The 26166-nt window shown below is 56.8% G+C and overlaps 2 protein-coding genes and 1 long non-coding RNA gene across 3 annotated transcripts; 1 reads left to right on the top strand and 2 right to left on the bottom strand.

Annotated features, from left to right (window-relative positions):
* Positions 1 to 3718: 3718 nt before the first annotated feature.
* On the top strand, positions 3719 to 5891 carry LOC119112746 (uncharacterized). The gene is made up of 3 exons (XR_005095772.1): positions 3719 to 3825; positions 4411 to 4525; positions 5583 to 5891. It is a non-coding gene; the product is annotated as an uncharacterized LOC119112746 (long non-coding RNA).
* A 133-nt stretch (positions 5892 to 6024) lies between these two features.
* On the bottom strand, positions 6025 to 7691 carry LOC119112744 (uncharacterized). Its single transcript, XM_037237022.1, has one exon. It carries the CDS (start codon positions 7429 to 7431, stop codon positions 6319 to 6321), a length of 1113 nt encoding a protein of 370 aa, XP_037092917.1. The 5' UTR covers positions 7432 to 7691; the 3' UTR covers positions 6025 to 6318.
* Positions 7692 to 10996: 3305 nt separating this feature from the next.
* On the bottom strand, positions 10997 to 25930 carry Tnks (tankyrase). The gene is made up of 21 exons (XM_037237020.1): positions 25566 to 25930; positions 23181 to 23405; positions 22646 to 22741; positions 22030 to 22237; positions 21549 to 21802; positions 20974 to 21095; positions 19957 to 20158; positions 19038 to 19178; positions 18717 to 18849; positions 17721 to 17819; positions 17134 to 17299; positions 16447 to 16666; positions 15858 to 15965; positions 15092 to 15400; positions 14607 to 14778; positions 13957 to 14090; positions 13368 to 13531; positions 12595 to 12778; positions 12144 to 12252; positions 11546 to 11702; positions 10997 to 11279 (listed from the first exon to the last, which is right to left on the bottom strand). Exons 1-21 carry the CDS (start codon positions 25753 to 25755, stop codon positions 11202 to 11204), a joined length of 3471 nt encoding a protein of 1156 aa, XP_037092915.1. The 5' UTR covers positions 25756 to 25930; the 3' UTR covers positions 10997 to 11201.
* Between the last annotated feature and the right edge of the window lie 236 nt (positions 25931 to 26166).

Genomic DNA, 26166 nt, shown 5'->3' with positions numbered 1-26166 from the left:
ATGTATCAGAAGAATGTTGAATAGTATGGGCACCATGGCGCAAGCTGTAGCGATGCCCATCAGGATTTCAAATGCTTCCGATGGGTAAATTCTTGCCGAGGAGGATTCTGTGCATGCCAATTGCGTTTCGAACTTACCGCAGCCGTTTTGGCTGGGATACAGGCCTTCGGGGTAAACGATCCATGCGGCTGTTATTCTTAGCAGATTAAGTATATCCCACAAGAGAAACACGCCGATGGCCTTGGTGCCACCTCTCAGACCGCAGCAACAGCAGCCTGTCAGCCCCATTCTAATGAGTGGAGAGTGACGCTCAGCACTTCTGGCGACGGCGTGACCAGCTGCGCTAGACGACGAGACGGCCCCCACCCTCGGATGTCCACGGCACAGTAAAGCCGGCCACGGCGGTCGTGGGACAATACCCCACGGCGGGAGGCCCCATCACGGCAATGCAGCGCACAACTCTTACGCCACCTTTGGTAGGTAGTTTATTAAGAATATTTTCTAGTGCCTACTAGACTTTAGATATAACTGGTCAAATAGCGCACATACATCTTAATTATATAAAAAAATACACACTCAGTGCGGATTTGATTGATCGGTGTTTTTTAAGTTCTCCCTTTGAATAATATATCGCGATATTGTACGTGCGGCGTTATAAAAAGCTATATAATAGCCCGGATATGTCAAGGTGCATGTGCTGTGACCGTGTATCTATGAATGTGACCAGCATGAAAGGAAACTGAATTCAAAATGGGTGAAGGGACAAAAATAAATTATTTTTGTTTGTTTTTACGATCAGAAAAGTATCTGAAGTGGCTGTGACATATAAGTTTAGCAGAAGTCATATAGGCTTCTTATTTCTACTACTAGGTAGAAGTGAAATAAAAATAATTTAAGGATCATCGGCAGCTATGACGCGCGTAAGGCGTTACTTGTGCAAACTCAAATCGAAGACAATTTTCGACGAAAATAAAGCGGGGTGCCCTACTCCTGTGGTACAGCGCAAGGCCATGCGCGTTATAAGAGCAGGGTAGCAGTGTAAGTTTTTATATTGTGTCGATTCATGCAGTTGTTACAGACCAGGGCAGATCAACAACGCCGGCTTTGGGGAAGAGGAAAGCTTGGGGCGGAAGCCCTAAAATGTGTTTTGATTGTCATAACCCCATCAAATTTCGCCTCTTTTTAGCTCAAAAAGTACTCCAGAACCAACTCCTCTCAGTGCAAATTACCTTGATCGCTTTTACAACCTAGCATTCATCATTCTTGCATGTATTTGAATATTTCAGAATCAACTATGGGTAGGGTGTCTCTCCAGGGCCACACTTGCCTACAGATCTTCAGCATGTCATGCATGTTTGTGTAGGTGCAGCAGTGTGTAAGACTGCATCATAGTCCTCATTTTTCATCAATTTTATGCTGCTATATTTCATAGTGGAATATTTGTATGGAGAATTGAAGTGAATGAAAAGGTGAGAACTTATGGCATATTGTGCTGAATGTTTTGCATGGTCAGTTGGCTTTTGCATTAAATTTTGTTTAGTTGTTGCCTGGAATAAAGATGTTGCCAATTCTAAGGCATTGTAATAGGTGATATCCTCTGATTGGCATCAGGCAGAAGATTGTAGCTAAATGGTATTATATGCAGAGATTTCAGTGCAGCATTTCCCATCAATAGTTTGTGTCCTTGCAGGTAGCTGGAAAAGATGAAAAACACCATTTATGCTGAAGAAGTTCCCACTGATCTGACTGGATACACACTTGTGCTGGTAAGTGTTGAGTCTTATTCTATATCAGTTATGACCTGATAAGTACAGTATTATGAGTATGTTAAATGATAATATATATATATATATATATATATATATATATATATATATATATATATAATATATATGTATGTATGTATATCCACAAAATTTGGCAAAATAGGCCAACTCTGGGTGCTGGACCAGTCCAGCAATGTGCACTCTCTGTGGTAGGGGGCACAACAATTGTCCTATGGTTTGACATATTGCCAGAATCATATTACTCAATTTTGTCACCCTTTGGCTATGTTCATGTTCAGCACTGTTCATCTGTGTGTTCAGCCTTAGCTTGTCTGTTCATCTGTGTGTCTGGGGTTTCAGCCATCAGTGAGCGTGGGTAACGTGGGACAGCTGGCAGTGGATCTGCTGCTACACAACCTGGCCTGCATATATGTGGGCGCCTTCAGTCACCCCAGTGTGCAGGCCGTGGTCGGTAGCGTGCCAGATGACAGCACTGGTGTGCCTCGCCTTATGACCGCTGTAGAAGGTATGACAACAAGGAATGGTAGAGGGCCTGTAAAAGGTAGGGCGGCCATAGAAGATTGGGTGGCCCAGAAAGGTGGGGCATATGGAGAGGATAGCTTGGTTAAAGAAGGTAGTGTGGCTGTAGAAGGTGGCGGCCGGGGCCGGGGGGGGCCGGGGAAGATAGGGCGTCTACCGGGCTCACCGTCGCTGTCACGTGGCGCATGTGCTGATGTGCAGCCTTGATCTTTTTTGGAGCCATGCCATTATATGGCATTGGGTTAGAATGTTGCAAGAGAAAGAGACAGCAAAATATGAGAGAGGTGACTTTATTCTTCATGGCAATTTTATACCAGCAAAGAACACTGCCATGGCAACACAAATTTTGCTGGCTGAATTTTGGTAATAAGTTCAAAGGTTCAGTATCATGGAAAGAATGAGGCGAAGTATTGTTATGAGGGATGGAATAATAGTTCGGACTTTGGCCTTCGTCTGGTGTTGGTTCGTTATTCTGTGGGGTTTAAAGTATTTTGCGAAGCATTGTGTGCGTAGTGTGGCACTTTACTAAACGTCAATGTTTCTGGCCCCCTGTTTGCGAAAACCAACGCGACAGATGCTGCCTGCGTGAGCTGTCGCCAATGGTGGCGTCCCTGGTGGATCTTCATTGTTCAGTCTCAGACGGCTGTCGTCTGATGTCTGGTGCTGATACCCCGTTGGGGACCGCGGAGCAGGTGGCTGGAATTGGTCCTAGGCTGTGGTGTGGCATCGTATTTGGTATCTCTTACATAAGCACAGGCATTCGGTCAGTCACCGGACGTTTTGGGGGTACAGACCATCTTTGGAATTATTAAATTGCCATCATTGAGTTACTTAAGTGTGTTTATGTAAGATGACCATGATCATTGGGCTAATGCTAACCTTCGCGCACGCCTGCTTTTGCAGCATACGTGTGCAAAGACAAGCAACTTTTTGTCATCCAGATTCGCTCTCCCATCTCCCCAGTAAGTACAGAAAGGTGGGCCCTATGGTCTCACCTGAGCTGGATCGTATCCCAATGTCTGGAAAGCCGTGCAGTGAGATCTGCTAGTTTAGTGTCCGGCTCGTATTTCTTGACGTGTTGTCAAAGCTTGACCCGAGGTTCAGCCCCGGTGGCACAGTATCGCTGCAGCGCAGCACTGGCGTCCCGCAGGTCAGTGCTGCGACGCCCCGCGGATCACCGCCGGTGCCGGTGCCGTAATGTGCGCCGGCCAGGAGCGCGACTGACCATGTCGCCGACTCTGCGGCAGGAGGGCCGGCTGTCGCTGCTGGACGACCTGGTGGCGTGGGCGGCGGCGCGCGGCCTGGCGCGGCTGGTGCAGCTGGCCAGCTGTCACGCGGCGGCGCGGCCAGACCCGGCGGCACCCGTCCTCTGCCGGCTGGCCTCTACCGCGCTCGACGCCTCGCCGCTGGACGCGCTGGCGCCGCCGCAGCCGGCCGCCGTGCCGGCGGACCCGGCCGCCGCGCCGCCACGGCCCGGCCTGCCCGGCGCTGGGTTCGTGTCTGACCTCCACCGGATCTGGTGCGTGATGCCACCGACAGGTCACGGGACCGTGTGGCCAGCAGGCGCGCGCCGCTGGAAACCAATCCATGTGGAGCGCCGGGTATGGCCCGATGTTACTTTAAAAATGGAATCGTGTAAATTTACATAACGGCCCTTATGGCTCGGTGGTAAGATCGCGTTAGTCAAAGCCTTGAACGTTGCAATATTACTCTTCAGAAGCCCAGCCATAAGCCCGCAGATGCTGACTCTGATGCGCATCACCGGTCGCCCTCCACAGCCGGACGGCCCTCGCCCAGAACTGACGCAGTCCACACAGCCGTCACCTCTGATCTGTGGTGTCCCAGACGGCCCTCGCCCAGGACTGACGCGGTCAACACGGCCATCACCCTTGACTTGTGGTGACCCGGACGGCCCTCGCCCAGGACTGACGCAGTCAACACGTCCGTCACCTTTGACCTGTAGTGACCCGGATGTCTCTTGCCCCGGACCTGTCCTGACTCACAGGCCCTCTGTATTCGGGGCCGCCTGCGCGCCTGAGGCGGCCTACGCGCTGGCGATGGGCCGCGTCGCTTGTGCTGACCCACACCGTGTGTGACCCCGCAGCGAGACCCGTGACATGCCGTATGTCTGCCTGCTGCGTCACACGTACGAGGGGAACAACATCCCCGAGGCTGTGTCACTCTGCGACTGTCTCGACTCGTGGATCGGTCCGTTCAACGTGAGTGATCTTCCCCGTTCTTGTTCGGTGGGTTCTCTTGCGCGATGTGGTGCGCGTGCCTCCGTCGTTTGCGGTGCGTACTCGACTTAGCAGTAGCCCAGTGGACCATACGCTTGCTTTAGCGTGCTGTGGTCGTAGGATCGTCGCATTTTGGTCCTGGAGATGCAGAAAACCGCTTTAGGGAGTAGGATTAAGTGACCACTCCAGTAGGGGATATGCTTATATGCTTTAGTCTTTCAGATTACATATGGATGATGCAATTACTGTAATGTTGATCCATGTCCATGGTAAGGTAATGTCGATGTCGATGAGCGGTATCGATAACGGGTGATTACCTGAGTTTTGATAATTAAGTGTTGGAATTTTAGCACATCCCGAGGTAAGTCTACGAACGCTGAGACTGAATCTACCATTTGTCTATACAACACTTGGACGTTGAGATGCGGTTACACTTTATAACTCATGCAGCGTCACTTCTAGGTAGACCCAAACTGAACCTGGTGTTTCTAAAGTATTGACTGGACCTATTACAACAATGTCTCGGTGTATTTTGCATGCAACTTGCAAAGACTGACGCTACCGCATTGGCGCCCACGCTAAAATTACAATTTTTCGAAACAAGGCAACGTAAATAAAATGCTTGAGGCACAAGGCAAGGTCACGAAGGAATCTGAGTAGCATGTACGCTGCAAATGTATTATTAGCGTTCTCAAAAACTAGTCTTAAATGGGTCGAATTCCTTTAAACTTTTCGTTCATGCTGTTTTGTTTCGTTTTTATTTCTTTGCTTGCTTCTTTCTCGGTGAACAGTGCGGTGTGGTTGAGTCGGTTGATGCTTTCAAAGGTCCTAGCACCGTCACTTTGGCAGACACAGTCCACTGACGTCTCCGTAAGGTGGGTTTGGCTGCCACACCAGCCGCAGCGATCGGCGACCGCCTGGGCTCAAGGCGTTGCAACGGCGTACGATCAGGGGTCAGGTCAGGACACCTGTGCCCATGTCAGGCTTGCCGACCCTGTCCCCCGGCTTGAAGAGTCTTAACCCCGCTCCTCTGCCGCAGGAGGTCGCCCACCCTCGTCCGGCTCGGCCTGGACCCGCTTCGGTGCTCGGCCGCTGGAAGATGCCTCCCACCTGGTCGCATCTCTTCGGTGCAGCGTTGGATTCGAGGCTCTACTGACACGTGGTGGCAGCAGACACGTCGACGCAAGAAGGCCTGGACGAGGAGTACGTCGCCATCAGCACGGCCGATTTCTCTGATAACCTCGCGACCTTTCTGCGTGTAAGCTGATTGTTTCCGCCTGGTTATCGTCGGGCACAAGGCGACCAGAACAGGAACGGTGATAATAAATGATGTCGAAAGGAAGTTTAAGCAACGGTCTGTCATTCATGATGGCCAATGTCTTCATTGTCGTGGTGTAGTCTATGGATGGCATCGAACTTTTCAGCGAATCAGGGGTCCTGGTCTCCGCGGAACGCGCCAAAGCACGGAGCATTCAAGGCAGTCTTTATTTCATACGCACCAATGCACCAGTGCTCGAGGATATGTCACAGCCGAGGCCTTCACTGGATATACACATACTCAAAGTCGGCCGTCTTGCCATTTTTGGCGTGCAACTTAAGTTTTCGATGAGCCTCGGACTAGTCCGAGCCCAGGCACGGCGTTAGGAACTGTTCGAAGTGGCCCAGAGCTACTGGGCCTGCACGTGCGCCCGCCCGGGCGACCGCCCCGAGCCGAGACGACTGGGGAGCAACATCAGAGGCGCCAGTCTCGGGCCGGCGACTCGGAACGCCGCTTGTTAGAGCCCCAGCTGCCGCATGGTGTCGTTGACGGCGCGCACCAGCTGGTCGCGGTACCTCTGCAGACTGGTGTCGCTCACCGTGTGCCGGTAGTAGTTGTCTCGACACTCGACAGTCAGTTCCTCCGGGCAGCTGGCGCGGTAGTGGTGCAGCAGCGCCTGGCGCGGCACCACGCGCACCTCGTGCTGCATGTACGGATAGAGCGGCTCCAGCGCGTAGTGGTTGAACACGGTGAGCGCGCCGCGCGTGCTGACGAAGCTCTTGCTGCTGACGCCGCGGCCGCTGAGGTTGGCGCTACGCTCGGTGTGGCGCAGCATGTGGAAGTGCTCGGGCAGGCTCGGGTCGGGCGTGCGCGTCATGTTGTCGAAGAAATAGACGTGGCGCACTGAGAGCGAGGCGAACCGGTGCAGCAGATGCGGATTGACCTCCTCCAGGTGGCTGAGCAGCGCCGGCCACGTGCGGTACTGCAGTGGCACCAGCAGCTCGTCCACGTCCACCGGCACCACGAACCGGTAGCGGTAGAGGCTGCGGTACAGGCAGTCGTTGTAGTGCACCAGCTCGTTCCGTCGCTTCTGCCAGATGGAGACGCGCATGAGGCGGCGCCGGTCGGGAGCGTAGTTGGGCTGGAAGCCGGGCAGCGTGACGTTCACCACCGTGGCCAGCCCGGCCGCCTCGTAGTGGCGCAGCACACGCGTCACGCGCTCATGCGTGGAGAACCGATAGAAGATGAAGGCGTCGGCGCCGAGCAGCCGCTGCGCCTCCACCCACTCGACTAGGCGGCCCGACACGTCGTCTGGCAGGTCGAGTCCCTTCACGCAGACGGCGAACCCCCGGCGGCGGCGCGTGCGCTGCCAGCGCCGCAGCGGCGCCGCGTCCACCGGCAGCAGCGTGTCGGCCGGGCCGCACGGCGCCGGCGTCAGCGCCACGCTGCGAGGCAGCCGCGCCGCCGAGCGCAAGGGGCACGACACCAGCACCGGGTCGTACAGGCGGCCGGTGTTGCTCGGGTCCCAGCGGCGCTCCCAGATGAGCTGCACCTGCGCCGGCACGCTGACGGTGCGGTTGGCAAAGGTCAGCTGACAGTGCAGCTCGCCGCTGTGGTAGCTATCGCGCATGGCAATCACGCGCACGTAGGCGTAGGCGCGGCGGCGCACACGCAGCCGCCGGTCCGGGTACGCCGCCAGCGCGTAGTAGGACGTGTTGAACGGGTGTTGCCAGATGTCGTTGTTGAGCAGCACGGGCAGGCGGCGAGGCGCGTCGCAAATCTCCCATTCGCGCGACCAGAAGTCGCGACGCAGCAGCTCGTCAACCGTCTCCGGTGCTCGGCTGGCGGTGGCCGGCGAGCTGGGCGGCGGGCCGACCGGCCCCCGGCCCGCGGTCGCCGTCCAGCGCAGCAGCAGCAGCAGCAGCAGCAGGCCGGCGACGGCGGCCAGCGCCAGGCGGCGCCGCCGCGAGGCCTGCCGTAGTCCGCAGGCCATGCTGCCGCCGCCGCCGGGTCAGGGTGTCATCTGACGCACGGGTAGGCGTTTCTGGGGGACGAGATGTTGTGGAGTTAAACGCACGGCGCGGGATCGCCGCATTTACCAGTGGCTCACAGCCGTTGTCGCCTGTATGGCGAGGGCGATGAAGACCATCCACAAAGCCTCCTTATGTAGCCCCCAAGCCTCGGGTGCATTCGGTGTTGAACGCACCTCCAATTTTTAAGTTTGTAATTAACTTTTTGTATAGATACTCCAAAATGTTAAGCGTTTCCTTCCCCTCCCTCCTCCCTCATGGTGCAATCAGTACCAAACTATTACACTCTACAGCCCTAAACGTGTCCCGTAAGCATTTTTCTAAATTGGACGACATAAATGTCCACGACATAACGTGTGGAGAGGCCTAAGAGCAATTCTTACGTCTTAACTACCTTAGGCCTCTTACATATGTCGCGGCTGAACTCTGTCAACTAACGCAACCTTTGCTCACGAACTCGCAAATGCCACGTCACCCGTTCCAACCCACGTGTCTCTAGCGACTCACCTGCATAAATTACGTTGGGGCTACTCGGTCACGGCAACAGCTGATGATTGCCGCTGCGTCTTGAAGTTTCCCATGGAACGACATCAGCAGCTCCGGGCCGCCGGTAGGTTCACCGATGTACCACGAAACACGTCATACAGGCGCACTTTCCACGTGCCGGAGGAAATCCGCGCAATTTCCTTGTGAATTAGCCTGCGCCAATGCCCAACCTCGTATTATGGTAACCCGCCACGCGCACACACCCCACAGCACGACGCGCGAGAGGTCGCTGCCCGACTGGAACGAAGCTACCCTCTGTGACGTCGGGAGGCCGCCAGCGATGCCAACCTCGCCCGGGGCTATGCCGCTCGCAGTGCCACCTGTTGGCAGCGTGGGAAGGCCTAAGCCTCCTCAGTCGGTCGGCCGCAGCCCGCACTGCGCGTCGGCGGGCCGGGAGGTTTTTGTCCGTCACGGATGACTGAAGCTGTGGGCTTCCTCGTTTCGCCCTCTCTGACCTTGGAAACTTTTTAATCGTGCACTGCTATGCATGCCCTCTCAAATGCTTCCGACCCTTATCTGTGCCCGCGTATCAACTTCCTCGTGTTAAGATGGTGGTCAAAGCTCCGTCAGCGTTCCCAATGACCCAGGTGGCTGCACCGGGTGCGGCGGGCGTGCCTTTCGATGCGGTGTGATACGGGTGTTTCATAATCATCGGCATCCCGTCTTATGTTGCGGTCAGCAGCAAAAACTGCATCGTAGGCCACCAGGACCGACGAGCTTTCAAAAATGGATGTGTGGTCACAAATGGCAGCACAGGCGGTGGATACGCAAGCTGCGACATCATCGCCAGGCTACCGAGACGCACGATTCTGATGGGTGGGGAAAAGGCCACCGGAAGCCGAGACTGCACATAGCGCTCGCGACCACATGCAACGCAAACTCTCCATCTGGCCATGATCAAACATTGAACAGCCTCACGACATTGGGGTTTCTTCAGCAGCACTGGTCTCAGCACGTCCTCGGATGCGGGGTTTAAATTTACCCCCCCCCCCCCCGCCCCATTAGGTTTTTCCGGAGCGGTTTCCGAACGTCGCGGCGTAGCCGCGCCAAATTTTGCGCAGCTACGGGCAATTGAATAGCGGATTGTTTCGTATCAAAAATTTAATGTGCTTTGTAAGGTCGCTGACTTATTATAAGTTAAAGCTAGGCCATGTTTAAGGGGAGTACATTTCTAGGGAATCGTTTAATCTGATGCAACAGCGGAGTGTTAGACAAATCCATACATCTCCGAGATGCTTTCTTAGGCAACACAAATGAATGAGCAAATTATATTAACCTGAGATCAGGTATGAAGGTCACACCAAGGTCAAAACCAACTGTTTTATTACTCTAGGGTTTGCTGTGTGGGTTAGCTTATGGTGCTCATTCAGAATTTATTGATAGAAGAAACTGAATTATGCATCGTCCATGGACTTTTTAGAGGTCAGAATACGTCGTTGACCTAAAATGATCCGGGCCAACATTTTATTTTTAGGAACATATTGCCTAGCGTAAACGTGGTCGCTTGTTGAAACGCAAGACTCAATTTTGTATAATTTGCCCACCATGAACTTCAAAAGGTCAAACAAGGTCACTGACCTCAAATGGGCACGTGGCCTTTTGCTTAGGAACAGTTACCTAGGCTCTGGTGGCACCTTGGGGATCAACTCGGAATTTGACCGTATTTGACCCGAAGGCCATGACCTAGTAACCTCAAACTTTGACCAAAGTGAGTTCACGTAAAGGTTAACCCAGTCACCTATGAATTTCAACCCTGCGAATTTCGTGTCTCAAGCTTTCTTAGTTCCTGAAATCTCAGAAGGGTTAAATTGACCCTCCGAGCGAATGGTGTCCAGGCGCCCACCCGGACGCGTGTTAAGCGGCCATCGGAGGGCTGCCGTGACGTTGCGCGACTCACCGGGAGGGGCCTTTAAATCATCGACTTTGGTTCCCTTTGCCCGAGAATACCACCTGTCTCGGCACCGACATGTCACCCTTCCACCGCTTCCCGGGCGGCGTCTCCAGCCGTTGCCGCGCCCACGACCGACGTCAACACCAGTGCAGTTCGTCAGCTGTATTTCACAGTCAGTCACACCCGGCGTCAGCTCGCCGCGTGCGCGCCATAAAACGCGTGCTCGTCGCGACCAGCGCTGCGCGGCCGGCACAGTCCACAGCGCCACACCACGCCTATCACAGATGTCGACGTCCATATGTTGCTATCGTATAGATATTTCCGCAGTCAAACAACAGGGCCGACGGCACGTCAGGGACGCACCCGCGCCGCCACCAGATTAGCACTCGACAAAAGGTGTTCGGAACACGCCGACGTCGGCGCACACAGACCCCCGCACCCGGACACGCCCGGCGCCGGCGAGAGCGCGCGCGGAGCGACGCCGCAGCGCCTGACAGACACCCCGCCTGCACCCTCAGAGCATGCGCACGCCTTCCTGGTGCCGTCCACCGCCTACCGGAGACGCCAGGTCGCACCACGGATGGGACGCCTGGCAGGACGTGACAGCTCCTCTCCCTCACTTTTCTCTAAGAAAGCGCGACTTCGGACGATTCTACGCGTGCCAGAGAGCGCATTGCACAGCCGGCTACGAAAACGGACACCGATTCGCCGACGGAGCGTATGGCGGCCGGATCCTCGTATAAACAGCCAGACCGAACACCAAGCGGACCGCGCCACCTGACGCCCCGTCGGCCGGCAGAGATCAGTGATCTGCACACTTGAGACGGCGCGGTCCGCCGGGCCGGGCACCCTCCGCGCACAGCGACGGCGGCACGAAGGCGTGTCACCCCCGCCACCGGGAGCGGGAGCGGCCAGTCTGCGCGGCGGCGCGGCTCAGACGGCCGGCGGCTCGCTGGCGTGGTTCTCGTCCGGCCGGCAGATCTGGTAGGTGATCAGGTACTCCGGGTAGGCCTGCCGAAGGCCGACCCACCGTCAGCCAGCCAGCTCCGCCCCCACGCCCGGTCACAGCGGCAAGCCCCGTCACGTTCCGTGGGTGCGCGGGGAAGACGGCTAAAAAGTCACATTGTTAAGTTCTGTGGAAACCTATTGAGCGCATGAAAGAATAGTCTCAACGATTAACAATTACTGTTTAGCTGAGATGTCGCCGGCAGCAGGACCATGACTCACCTGTTCTCCCCGGCACACCCCGTATCCGGGGAAGCGGTGCTATGACTCACCTGTTCTCCCCGGTACACCACATACTCGGGAAAGCAGAGGCCACCGGCGCTGGGCCGGCCCACCACGCTGTGGTGGCCGGGTGGCGCGTGCGCCATCTTCATCGCCGAAAACTGTAGGAACGACTTGCCCAGCGCGGCCCGACACATCAGCAGCTGCCTGCGGATGGAGAGGGGAGAACGACGGTTAGTCGCACCCTACTGACGGACCGCGGCCGTCACAGCACGTGTTCGATGACACTGCACACTCACGCGGCACTACAGAATCCAGCTTCTTAAAACAGACGACGTGGAGCGTGGAATCAAGACTGTCGCAGCGGGCGCCATCCAAAAGCCACAGGTAAAATTAATGTCTCTTTGTTTCATGCATTGCACGAACCATCCTGAACAGAGCTATCAAAATCAACCGCTGACGGCATCTTATGCCCAGAAACCTGCCAAGTCAAACGGCACTCGCAACAAGGCGCACTTCCACCTCTTTGGCACCCAGGTCTCCCCGTGATTTCAGAGACGAGCCGCTCAGTCCCCCCGCCGTCGACTTAGCACGCCACCTGGCCGTCGCTAGAGGCCCTCCCGGGTCACACAGGGGTCCCGGTCTGACCTGTGGCACACGTAGCAGGAGCGGTCCTTGTGTGCCGGACAGCCGGTGCCGCCGCCGATGCCGTGCACGTACTGATTGCTCTTGGACGAGTTCTCGGCGAAGTAGATCCCTGCACGAGCACACGGACGGACGGTTCGGTGAGATGAAGCGGACGACAGACGTCAGCTAGCTAGGCAATGCCAGGGGGCGGTGAGGCCGGATCAGAACAGGAGAGCACCCGGCAAACGCTCTAGCGTGTCAGCCCGCGCGCCTGCCTCAACGTTGTCCAGCCGACGAGACGCGCCGGACACTAGCAATGCTGCCCCCCGCCCGACCCCCGACAGCAGCGTTCATCTCGCTACTGTCGGGGCCCGAGTTCATCTCGCTGCTCCCGCCGGGCTTCCCGCTGACGCCGCTGGCGGCCGCGGCGCGCCCCACAGTCCCGCCACGGCGTCCAGCCGGCGCCACCCACCGGCTCCGAACATGCCGCCGATGTAGGCGTGCCGCTCGTCGAAGCCCTTGTGCACGATGGCGTTGATGAAGGGCGAGCCGTGGAAGAGGATGCGCTCGCACGCCTGGCCGCCGTTCTCCTCGGCCACCTCCTTGCGCCGGTGCTGGTAGCGGTCCCACAGCCGGCGGTTCTGCACCTTCTCGATCTGCCGGACGCCAGGGGACGGTCGGTCAGCGTCACGCCGGCACCGCTCGGCGGCCACCATCCGCTGCCCGCACGCCTCGTGGCGAATAGGAATGATGGTGATGGCGATGAATTTGGGCTTGTGCGCCGACTACCCTGGTTATATGGTGCCATGTGAAAAGGAATTGCAAAATCGCAGTTTCATCTGATGTTCATGCTTCGAGTTCCACATGCAGGGCGTTAATGTGGCTTCTCAGCTCAAGATAAGCCTCAATCTAAACAGAAACAATCAAATTAACTCAACAACAGGCGTGACAGTGGCTACCCAGATGCCAGTAGCCTAACCCGATTGACACAAGTACCCAACAAGGCAATTCATGGAGAGGCAATAAATGCACATCGATGCAACAGTCCATCGATATCACTATGACATCACAAGGCATCGAAAGGGCGTTTATACGAACCCAAACATAGATGGGCTGCACAAGGACAGGGTTCAAACGATCCCATTGAGTACAAGGTTTGACAAAAGGATACACCTATACAAGAACAACCGACACACCCCTGGCAGATCGTCATAGTCTACCCTGCCCAGACCACCAGACACCTACTTTGATGATGGTGTAGCGGTTGAAGATGCCGCCGGCTTGGCCGCTGTCCTTGTGCTCCATGATGGTGGACTGCATCTCGTGCTCCACCGCCTGGTACTCCTTGTCCTCAACGGGCAGGTCGACCAGGCTGGTGCCGGCCGCCTGGCTGCTGTGCCAGCCCACCGCTGCCGTGCCGAGGAGATGCGCGGTCACGGGGCGCACGGCCGGTGCATGGAGCGGGCGGCAAGCGGCAGGCTCAGCCGCCTCCCCTCCTTCCCTCCCTCCCTGGCATCGACCGCTGGCGTCCGCTTACACAGCCCCGCTTACAGGCGGCGGCCTAGCTGCGGCCAACGGACGACCGCCGTGCCGTGCCATCCGCGTGGGTCGTCGCGAAGGCTTGTGTAGCTGTCTACCGATACCTAAATAAATGCGACATCACGGCATCGAAAATACGGGCCGACTGACGAGTCCAACGTAGCACCGGAGCATAACACTGCCACATCCGACGGCCGGCCAGATCCTCAGGAGGAGGTCACGACACAAGAGGAGGGCTTCGTGAGCCGGCGCCGCTCCGCCGCCGCCGCGGCGAACACCACCGGTGGCCACTGACCTTTGATGAGCTTGTGTCGGTGGCCGTAGGCGTTCACGCCGATCTGCTTGAGCTCCTCGTGTCCCATCTCCGAGAGGATGTCCAGCGTGATCTGCTCTCGCTCGAAGATATCGCGCAGGTGATCCAGGCCGAGGCTGGAGCACGCAGCACGGTCTGAGTCACGCCCGCCCGGCACCGTACCAAAACACGAGCGATGCTGCCCGCGCTGCTGTGCCACACTGGTCAACGCGGCGCAACAACCGAGCTGCAGCAATAGCGCACAAAAAGCGACATTCGACTTCAGCAAGCAGAACAACATCTACATAATTTCCAGGAGACGTCAGGAAGGAAGCGGGGATAAAGATGATAACCTTTCTGCTCGAGGCTTAAGAAATCTGCCGCAACGATTTCGGTTGTCTTTTTCAGTGGGTATAACGGAGCATAATTCATTCACGCTTCACTGTGGGTAAAACCCCGAACCACACAATGATACAATGAAGCCACAGAAAGAGCATATATAGAGCCAATAGATAGAGCTAAAAAGCAAAAAAGAGATAATGGAGCAAAGACACGACTTACACACAAGGATACTCCCACTTGTCAATGCCAATCCCTAGCCTTCGGCGCCGGACCCAACGCCGCCGTCCTCCGCGTGGCAGTCTGGCCCTCACCTGCTGAGGAAGGCGGCGATCGAGGCGTTGGCGTCGGCTGGCTCCTCGTCCACCTCCACGTCCGGCACGCAGGCGCTGCCGTCGCCGCTGAACGGTGCCGGCGGCGCCAGCGGGCACGTGATCAGCAGTGAGTTGCCAGAGGGCATCATCACCAGCTCGCCGGCCGTGGCGCCTGACGGGACGCGGGGGAGCGGTCAGCGCCACACCCGGTCACGGCGGGGGCCGCACGGAGACGTCAGTACCCACGCTGACCACCGCACGGACGGGGACACTTCAGACCACGTCTCTCTGGCCATCGGGCGGACGGAGGGGCACGTTATACCGACCAGCCGCACACCCGCACACCCACATGGCCGGCGCCCCGCGGCCGTCGTAGCCAATACTGGCGCCGCCAGTGACCACTGGAGACGTATGAGCGAGCCCAAGACGGCCACAGACGTCCCTCGGCGCTCCCTCCCCCGGCCCGGCCCGGTCCCGACACTGACCGGCTTTGCGGACGGCCGGCGCGGCGGCTCCGGCGGCGGCCGTCGCCGGAGCGGAGCTGGCCGCCGCCGGAGCCGGCTGCGGCATGGCGTCCTGCAGCAGGCAGCGCACGTCCTCAGCCGTGGCCAGATCGAGCGGCGTCTGGTCCTCCTGGTTCTTCAGGCACGGGTCGGCGCCGTGGGCCAGCAGCAGGGCGCACAGCTGCGTGCGGCCCTTCTGGGCCGCCTCGTGCAGCGGCGAGAAGCCCCACCGGTCCATGGCGTTCACCACCGTGTTGAACTTGATGAGGAGCGCGGCGATGTCCAGGTGGCCTGCGTCCGTCGCGACCCGTTACCGATGTGACTCACGACGACACGGCGCCGCTCCGGCCCGGCACCGCCACTCCCAGGGACGCAAATGCTGATGTTTGTGTGCTCAGGCGTACCACTCAAGTTGCGGTGCTATCCGTCTAACAAAGATCGCCGCACTGGACACCATCCCAATGTCTTAATGCCAACGCACATCACGCCACCCACTGTGTGAATCACACGGCTCACATCACGCCAGCCACCATCTGACTCACTAATGGCAACCAGCATCAGACTCACACCACGTCAATTACCATGTGACTTACATGACTCACATCACCAACCACCATGTGACTCGGATGACTTAAATTACGTTAACCACCGTGTGATTCGTGTCATGCCAAACATTGTGACTTGCATGACTTGATTGCATCACGCCAGCCAATGCTTAACTCACATCACTCACATCTCGACAACTCACCATATGACGAGGCGTTGTGGAGGGGAATGAGGCCTCCCTTGTCCTGGGCGTTCACGTCCGCGTTGTTCTCCAGCAGATATTCTGCCACCTCCACGTTATTGTACCCAGCTGAAACGGATATATAATCGATACCTAACCAGAACACACACACCAGGTAAGCATGCTTTCTCGCAATGAGCTGTTGATTCCAACTGCTGAAAGATATCGACCCTTCGTCTTAATCTCTTCGGTCGCCAGGCGATTTATGCATGGCCAGTGATGGCCAGCAAACAACACTGTGTTGCCCTCCAACCCTGCAGTTATACGATTCGCCGGACCTAATCAACATACCAGTGACTTTCCTTAGATGGCAGGCGGTACACACCGGTCAACAGCGTTTAAGCAGCCCTCTTTGCATGCCCTCAAACGAGCCCAGCGTCCAGGCTCCAGACAACTCTCCCTGTGCGACCAATACCTGACAGGCACGGCCCAGCCGCCGAGCCGGTCGCTGGGGCGTTCAAACGCGCCGCCCAACCGGCGACCTGCCCAAGTGTGCCCGTCCCTGACCTGCCCTTGACCTGCCCGGGCCCGGTCAGACCCGCCAGCTGACCTGCCAGATGAAGCGGCGTGCTGTTGCGGCCCTGCGAGTCGCGGCAGTTGATGTTGTCGGGAGTGAGCAGGCGCTGCAGGCGCGCCAGGCTGCCTTTCTTGGCGGCGTCCAGCACGGCGGCGTCTCCTAGCAGCAGGTCGGCTACCTCCTGGTCGGCCTCCTTCACCAAGTCCAGCGGCGTGAGGCTCTCGCGGTTCTTCTTGCCGGCGTCGGCGCCGTGCTGCCACGCACACCACCACCCGGGCACAGTGAGGCAACGGGCGCGACACCAGCGATCACAGCAGCACTAGACACAGCCGGGAGAGACCCTCCCTCGCGCGCAGACGGCGGCGCTCTGGCTGGTAGCGGCGCACACGTCCGGCTTCAGGGCCAGCTTACAGCAGAAACGTTTAATTAAAACGTTCACATTTCCAGGTCGAAGGCTTAAAGCACCCGGAATTATCGAGCGACCTCCAGCCTCGTCCGCTCGGGGCGGCACGCCGGCTATACTGGCCGGTCGCCTGACGGTCCCCAGAGCATCAGCCACTGAGGCGCAAGCAGCGAATATGACGGACAGTGGCACAGCGCAGCGCGGAGCAGGGGCGCCTCAGCACCACCCACCTTCAGCAGCAGCTTGACATGACAGACATGACATGACAGACAGCGGCACAGCGCAGCGTGGAGCGGGGACGCCTCGGCACCACCCACCTTCAGCAGCAGCTTGACAATCTCGTATTTGCCCTTGGCGGCGGCCTCGTGCAGCGGCGTGAACTTCCAGAGGTCGGCCACGTTGACGTTAGCGCCGTGCTTCACCAGCAGCTCCGTCACCTCGTAGTGGCCGTACGAGCAGGCGTTGTGCAGCGGCACCAGGCCCCTGCGGCGACGCGAGTGAGATCAAACGCCCGCACCGGCCGCACGCAGCGCTGTCAAGCACCGCGAGCTGCTGGCGGTCAGCAACGCACCCCGACACCGCTAACAGTCCAGTTTGTGCAACAACGCGCCTTAACCTCATATAGCACACGAAACGGGTGTCAAGACACGTACACGACGACCAGCGGAGGAGCTAAGATTTCACTTTTCTCAACCTCTCAACAGTGCGGGAGATATTTGCATGCCGCAAAGTGTCCTGCCCAGCATGGCATTTGCATCTCACTTTACCAATGCGTTTCCTGCGACGATCTGCTACTTGAACGAAGTCGTCGCCGACTACATGCGGTACTGAAAGTACATGTGCCATCCTGGCCTCCGTTCCAACCAGCCGGCTAGCATCGGGGAGTCGCGGCAGGCACGCTCACCCCTTGTCCTTGGCATGCACGTCGGCGCCGTGATTCAGCAGGAAGTCCACCACCGGCACGCGGTTGTAGCCGGCCGCGAAGTGGAGCGGCGTCGAGTGCCTGGCGCGGGGACCGGGCGTGAGAAACCCCCGGACAGGTGACGGGCTCGCTGAGGGACCGGGCAACCGGCAGCTCCTGGCACAGCACTGGAGCGGCCGGCCCTCCGGCTGCGGTCGCAGCTGTGATCTTAGCAGCATCCCTCCCCTCCCCCTCTCCCCCCCCCCCCCCACACACGGCATACTGGACAGAGCAGGAGGTAATCAGCCCTGCAGCCTCCCTCCTTCCCCCTCTCCCCTCCCACACACACATTGCATACTGTACAGAGCAGGAGGTAATCAGCCCTGCTCCTCCCCCTCTCCCCTCCCACACACATATTGCATACCGGACAGAGCAGGAGGGAATCAGCTCTGCAGCCTCACTCCCCTCCCCCTCTCACACATACGGCATACTGGACAGAGCAGGAGGTAATCAGCTCCGCAACCTCGCTCCCCTCCCCCTCTCCCCCTCCCACACATACGGCATACTGGACAGAGCAGGAGATAATCAGCTCCGCAGCCTCCCTCTTCTCCCCTCCCACATACACGTCATACCGGACAGAGTAGGAGGTAATCAGCTCCGCAGCCTCCCTCTCCTCCCCCTCTCCCCCTCCCACACACACATGGCATACCAGACAGAGCAGGAGGGAATCAGCTCCGATATGTCATCATTTCGTTGACCGCGCCACTCAGTGTCGCGTGTCTCTAGTTTTACCAAGTACCCGCGTTAATGATTAGCAAGCATCCTCTAATCCATCTTACAACACATAGCTCTTTTATATCTTATCCCACACCAGCTGTCCTCTTTCGATACAGCCCGCTGTACTGCCGCGTGAGGTACACTGGCGCCGCCTCCAGCTCGGCGGTCAGCGAGGGTGGTCTGCTGCGCTCGGGGGCGTGGTCGCCGTTACCGGCCACCCACCTGCCGTCCAGGTCCCGGCAGTTGACCAGGTGCGGGTGGGCCGACACTAGGCGGCGGCTTACGTCCAGGTCGCCGGCCTTGGCCGACTCCAGCAGCTGGTACTCGAGGCTGGTGCTGGCCACACTCGGCTCGTCTGCGGGCACCGCACCGCACCGCCGCGGCTCAGTCGGCAGCCCGGCGGCACCGCACGCCGACGCCCCCTCCCACACGCTCACAAAACACCACGACACACACACCAGCTGAGCACTCAGCACATGAAGAACAGCACCAATGAGTACGCGTTCGTTATGACGACTGGGAGGTTGATTGCGGCGTCCGTACCGAGAAGCATCTTCTTGACGGGCTCCGTGGACACCTGGGCGGCCGTGAAGCCCTGCAGCGAGGCGATGCCGGTGTCGACGCCGTACGACAGCAGCAGCCGACACATGGCCACGGAGCCGTCCTGGCCGGCCCGGTGCAGCGCTGAAACCGACCGGTGCCGTCACACGCCTGACAGCGGAGGGCGCGCCGGCGGCCAGGCGCGCGGGTCCGGACTGGTGGCGGCAGACGGGCTGGTGCCATCACATGAGGTCGGCTCGCAGGCGTACAGCCTCGTGCAGATGCAACAGATGCACCAAATCAATTCGCGCCAGGCGTACGCACACAAGATGCCCCAACAAGGCCGTCAAACAAAATAGCACCATCCCATCGTGGTTGAAACAAAGTCGACAGCTTCTTGGCCTATGTCAACATTGGAGCGGCACAGGCCGTGAAGAAGCCCCTGCTGCCGTCCCCAACAGCCAGTCCTGGCACAGCCAGCCCCGGCCGCTGGCCCGCCCGCCGCGCACGTCGAGCCCGCCCTCACCGGTCTGGCCGTGACTGTCGAGCTCGCCCTCACCGGTCTGGCCGTGACTGTCGAGCCCGCCCTCACCGGTCTGGCCGTGACTGTCGAGCCCGCCCTCACCGTTCTGGCCGTGACTGTCGAGCCCGCCCTCACCGGTCTGGCCGTGACTGTCGAGCGCGCCCTCACCGGTCTGGCCGTGACTGTCGAGCCCGCCCTCACCGCTCTGGCCGTGACTGTCGAGCCCGCCCTCACCGCTCTGGCCGTGACTGTCGAGCCCGCCCTCACCGCTCTGGCCGTGACTGTCGAGCCCGCCCTCACCGGTCTGGCCGTGACTGTCGAGCCCGCCCTCACCGGTCTGGCCGTGACTGTCGAGCCCGCCCTCACCGGTCTGGCCGTGACTATCGAGCCCGCCCTCACCGCTCTGGCCGTGACTGTCGAGCGCGTTGACCTTGGCGCCGTGCTTGAGCAGCAGGTCGACGCTGTCGGCGTGGTTGCAGTCGGTGGCCACGTGCAGCGGCGTCAGCAGCTCCTTGTTCTTCTCGTTGAGCGCGGCGCCGCGCCGGATCAGCAGCTCCGTCACCGCCTTCCGCTTCACGAACGGCGAGCTAACGGCCGCGTGCTGCAGACCAGGGCGGCGCCGGCGTGACAACAGAGCGGAGCGCCCGGAACACGGGCGTCAGGTCACTCACGTCACCAGCGTCGAGTAAAGCGTCCACCGTGATGAAGATAGTGACACCGGCCAGATCATCAGATCAGGGCAGAACACCAGCATCGGGTTATGGCTGGACACCAGCGCCAGGCGAGGACCAGATACCACAGTTAGGTCAAGGAGGAACAGGTCAGGTAACGCAACGGTGTCAGGTCAGGTCAAGCAGGAGAACCCAGACAAAACAAAAAATATCCTGAGTGCAAAATTCAGCAATGATCGCTGGGATTGTGCACACAACGGGAGGTAGGGTGTCAACGAAAGACGCTCCATTGTGACAATGATGGCTCGGCATTGACAATCAGAGCAGCCACCGAAGACACCGACGTATGCAGCAGGCCAGACCCGAGACAATCTGCGACGAAATCCCCGCCCGAGCAATGATGATGGGGATTTGACTTTGGGGGCGCGTCGAAGGCGGAGGTCATTCGTACCCATAACTTAAGATAGGAAGTCCAACATTTTTCAACTAGACGGGAGAAGAAAAAATACTGAAAACCCGACGTCCGCAAGAAATGAAAACAATTGACTCGAGTTCAGCCAGTACTAGTCGTTCCCAAAGATGTCTGAATAGCATAGAAGCTGGGCTGTCGTCCGAAGTGACGCAAGTGCTCTTCCATGAAATGTGGACAAGAGTGGGACCCAAGCAATCACACACGCCGTTAACGCCTGCCAGCAGTGATAAGCCAGCCCGCGAACGCGACGTCACGCGGCAGCCGGACTCGTACCAGCGGCGTGTCGCCGGTGTGCGGATGCTTGAAGTTGACCGAGTCGCTGGAGAGGAACTTCTTCACGCGGGCCGGGTCCGCCTGGCGGGCCGACTCCAGCAAACTGTGGCCCTTAAACTCGTCTGGCGGTGCACACACACAACAGATGGGCTTAATGCGGTGCTCAAGAATGTAGTGCAATTTTAGCCTCAAAACCCCGGACCAGAACATGAATAAAGAGATAAGGACGTCGTCCAAGTCAGCTGAGTCACATCAAGAGCATTGCATTATCAATTATCACAGGATTGAGATCATACTGACAGCAGCATTCCTCCACTTCCACAGATGATGACCTCACTCCAAAGAATGGCATACACAATGGATGTAGAACGCCTTCATCGAAACGAGTATCAGTGACTCCAGGAAGTATTACAGCTATGATTCATGACGCCAAAGTCCAGTCATGCTGCAAGCTAAACGGACACCTGTATCCCCGCATCTGCCACCGTCCGACGGTGTGCACGAGCGCCACCCCGCCCGGGGCTGACGCCGCCGCTGCGAGGGAGGGGCTGGCCGCCGCCGGCAGCGCCACCTACAGGCCAGCCGGTGCTGCAGCTCGCGCGTCGGCGCCGCGTCGATGGCCGTCTTGGAGTGGCAGTTGAGCAGGGTCGGATCGGCGCCGTGGCACAGCAGCAGCGAGCACACCTCCAGCCGCATCTTGCTGGCCGCCTCGTGCAGCGGCGTGAACTGCCACAGGTCGGTGGCGTTCACGTGCGCGCCGTGCTTCACCAGCAGCTCCGTCACCTCGTAGTGGCCGTACGAGCAGGCGTTGTGCAGCGGCACCAGGCCCCTGCGGTGTCGCGAGCGGCCCGTCGTCAGCGCGGAGGAGACGTACCTACTACACTGGGGCCGGTATGCAGAGCCGGCCGCCCACACCGCCGCCGACGTGCGAACAACGATCATAACTAACGATAAACAGCTTGTGAGACAACTTGACTTCTGAAGTGCTGTACACACTGCAGTGACAGTCCCACGCCTGTCCACACCCTGCCGCCTGGCCCGCCGCCGGCCACTGACCCCTTGTCCTTGGCATGCACGTCGGCGCCGTTCTGCAGCAGGATATTGACGATACGGGTGCGGTTGTAGCCGGAGGCCAGGTGGAGCGGCGTCGACTTGCGGCCGTCCGAGGCATGGCAGTTGACGTTGAGCGGCGTCAGCAGCGACAGCAGGCGCTCCTCGTTGCCGGAGCGGGCCGCCTCCAGAAGCTCGTCCTTCTTGTACTCGCCTGCGGCGGTGGCGGCGGAGCGGGAGGTCAGGCGGGCGATGCGCGGCGCTATGTGGCGGCTCTCGGCCATCCCGCAGACATTCCGGCCGAAAGCTAGAGGGCCGACACATACGAGCGCCTCGGACTCGGTGCCAGTTTGGAGCCAGTTAGGACCCCTAGACACCCTCTGGCCGTTTTCGAATCGGCGGGAGGCGTACCTGGTACGTCTTCCGGATGAAAACACGCAGCCTATTGTACCGCAATGACTACAAGTGTCTGCCCCCTCTGCAAGCGTACTGAAATCATGTGCCACTTAAGCAGGATACACTTGAGTCTTAACACGATTCCCCAGTATCAGGCACCGCTGTGCTCTGTGAGCGTGCGACGTTAATAGACAGCCCTCGCCCGCCGCGCGCGGGGTCGACTGACCGGTGAGTACGGCCCGCGTGGCCAGGTCGGCCAGGTCCAGCGCCGTCTTGCCGTCCGTGTTGCGGATGTTGGGGTCGGCGAAGTGCTGCAGCAGCACTGCACCGGACGGCCAGGCCGTCACACGAGCGTCACAGGGGGCGGCGGAGGCGGCGGCGCGCACGGCGGCCGCCTCGCACCGTCCAGTGCGCAACACAGCAGACCACAGGGACAGGTCGGCGGCCAGCCGCAGTCACGCACGCTGACGGCCGCGAGGCTCAATATAATGACAACACGCACTCTTTTCGGCGAAAACTACGCCTCGATTCTACAATGCCAGGCCTCATGTATACACTCGATGATTTCATGTTTGTGTCATTACTTTCAGTGCAACACGTCTTATTTACGAGCAAACATGGCTAGCGATATTCTCTCGTTCGACGTTTGATGTTTGACGACCTATGCTACCCTATGCAGGAAGGTCAGCACACTGCAGCACGCAGCACAATTCACGCCCTGCCACAGGCGCACGTGTCACGCGCGTCGCCGCCGCGCCCACCTATGCAGACGTCCGTCTTGCCCTTGATGGCGGCCTCGTGCAGGGGCGTGTAGTTCCAGTTGTCGCGCGCGTTGGGGTCGGCGCCGGCGCGCAGCAGCAGCGCCACCACCTCGGCGTGGCCGAACGAGCCGGCGTTGTGCAGCGGGATCAGGCCGCCGTCGTCGCGGGCGTGCACGCTGGCGCCCACCTGCAGCAGGTGCTCCACCACCTCCCGGCGACCGTACCCTGCACCGCAGAGGGCGAGCGCTCACCGACGGGGCCCGCGAGTAGCTCAGGGCTGGGGTAATCTGGGACTTGGCCCAGTCAGATTAGGTTCTGCACTCTTCCTTCAGCTGGGCTTTGAGCTAGTCCCAGCCCTGCTCAACTTGTGCCATGAGGCTTATCTGACCCAAAGCTGTGCCTGGTTTCAGAACACGAATTTTGACGGGTCTTCAGAACTATCTGCTGGTCACTTTACTGTTACCCAAGAGTTACCATAAATGGAAGCAAGCTATTACCATGCAGGCTATTATCTGGCAAGGATCTGGGGCCATGTTCTGATTGCTTGGTGTGAATGTAAATAGGTATCCCTGATGCATGAAATGCAACATGTAGTTCTTCACTGACAAATAACCACCTCTACTGCTGTGAGGTTTGCAAGGCTGGCACTGATTAAAAAGATGCTGTGGAAATGTCTGATCCTCATAGTTGGCAACTGAGTGAGACAAAAAATATTATGTAGACAGTTTGCATTAAGTTCATCTCTGGCTTTCTAAACACATCTCTGAATAGTTATGTTGCTTTTCCCCACCATTGTTAGAATAGACATGGTTTCAAACAAAATGACCCAGGTCCTTTTCAACCAAAAAGGAAATGTCTCTTTGACACTGTTCATTGAAATATAGGTCCCTTTGCAAGGAAGACCAAGCATGTGGCAACAGTGAGGCATAGGACACTACCGTGCCTGTACCAGCAACATGGACCCCATGTTCAAAGAGCATAATGCATTTTATGCCAGACCACAAAGTGAGACACAAAACTATTGGCAAATTTAGAGACATGTGATATATGCATAAAATAAAATACATAAGCATTTAGTGTTCAGCAAGGATGACCTCTTCATCAGCACCCTTCCCTCCATAACTAGACCTTATCCTCATGGAGTTGCCAGGCCACCAGAGCATTAATGATCATCAGGAGCCATGTTGAACATGATATAATGGGGATGCCCTGCCAGGGAGGCTAGGCTGTTTCTACCTATATCATGCAATAAAAGAATCTTATAAAGCAGGAGGTACCACCTAAATTAGGAATGTACGACTTTGACATATTAGATAACAAGCTTGACTAGACAAGGTCTGACTGAATCTGGCACAATCTCCCAGCATTTAATTGATACATGCAAAAAACATAAGCTCAGCTGCAAAATATAGTGCAATGCATGTTACAAGTCATTCTGGACAATAATTGACCAGATGCAACCATTAACCATGTTATAATTATACAAGAGAAAAATATTTTAGATGACAGTTCATCTTATTTTCAAATGCTGGTCAAAGTGAAGTATCTATTCTTAACCATATATAATATATTTGGATGCACAAATGCTGGGCACACAAGTCAAAATTTAGTAGCAAACATTTATATAAGACTTGAACCAGCCCATGTATTACACCTACTACATAATCTGCCTGTAGGATATATGCAATTTCATGAATAATGGCAGTGGGATTACCATTTCACAGTGTTCTCTTGGGAAATTTGAACTCTCATTAATGCACATACATGCAAGATGCATTAAGTATGAGGTGGCATGCTGCAGAGGCTGCAAATTCTTGTTCTTGCATGTTTAACACAATAACTGAAACATCCCAAAAAGCAATACTAAATTTATTTGGCTGGATGTAAGTTACATCTTCCATCCCTTAGCATTTGATATATGCATTTCTTGCACAGGTTTCCATAATTTGGTGCATATATATTTTTTGTGAATTGAGTACCAGATGTTTGGCAACCTGGCATTAAGGTACATCCATCAAAAGACACAAATGAAGGTACTACTCCACTTTGACCTTGAACATCCAACTGAACTGGGAAAACAAACCCCAAAGGTATAACATACAATATTATTATAATAAGGTTTAATAACATAATGACAGTAATACTGTGAACCACTTTCATGACATTTTGTACAACAAAAACCCTTTAAATGTGCATGTCCCATTACATTGTCAATCAAAATGGTATCTGATGACAAACTCTGCTCTTACCAAACATTACCAACAAAATGTCACAGCAGCAAGCTGTGATAATTTTACAGTGAGATCTAGGAAGCAAGGGGATAAAGACACAGAGAGAACCGCTGTTAACAATAAAAAGAACTCAAACAAAAAATACAGCACCCACCTGCTGCAATGTGGAGTGGAGATGACTTCCGACCAGCACTATCCCTGGCATTCACTGTTTGGTTTGTAACAAGCTTCTTTACTTTTGAAATCTCACCAACTCTACAGGCCTCAAACATTTCCCTAAGCGGGTCATTTGGGCATTCAGAAAAGCTGTCTGAAGGCAGTGATAAGGCAGTTCTTCGCGACATTCTTGTTTTGCCGTCATACAGACAATTCAACAAAGATCAATCGAGTATCCCCTATGCATGTTGACGAAAACAAGACCAGTCAAAGGACAACGCCCTTCGTGAAAACGTAAACGCCTTCATTTTATCACAAGCCTCGAAACTCCCGAACAAAAATATTGACGTCCGTCAGCACACCAACCCCACGCAAGCAAACAAAGCACAGTAATCAATGTGGCGCATGTGGCGCACGCCGTCAGGTTACGGCCACCAATTTGATCATTCAGAGATCAAGAAGCTCTGAGCAAAGGTAACAACCATATAAGAAACAAATTCAACGTCGGAAGCGTGATATCAAAAGCTCCTTCAATTTTAAACAATGAACAATAGCTGAAGATATCGGCTCGAAGGACATGATGAATGACGCAGACCTGG

The sequence above is a fragment of the Pollicipes pollicipes genome, unplaced genomic scaffold, assembly GCF_011947565.3.
Source record: "Pollicipes pollicipes isolate AB1234 unplaced genomic scaffold, Ppol_2.1 Scaffold_7261;HRSCAF=8764_pilon_pilon_pilon, whole genome shotgun sequence".
Lineage (NCBI taxonomy): Eukaryota > Metazoa > Arthropoda > Thecostraca > Pollicipedomorpha > Pollicipedidae > Pollicipes > Pollicipes pollicipes.
Note: the sequence above shows the minus strand (reverse complement) of the source record. Positions and strands in the feature narration are given on the sequence as shown.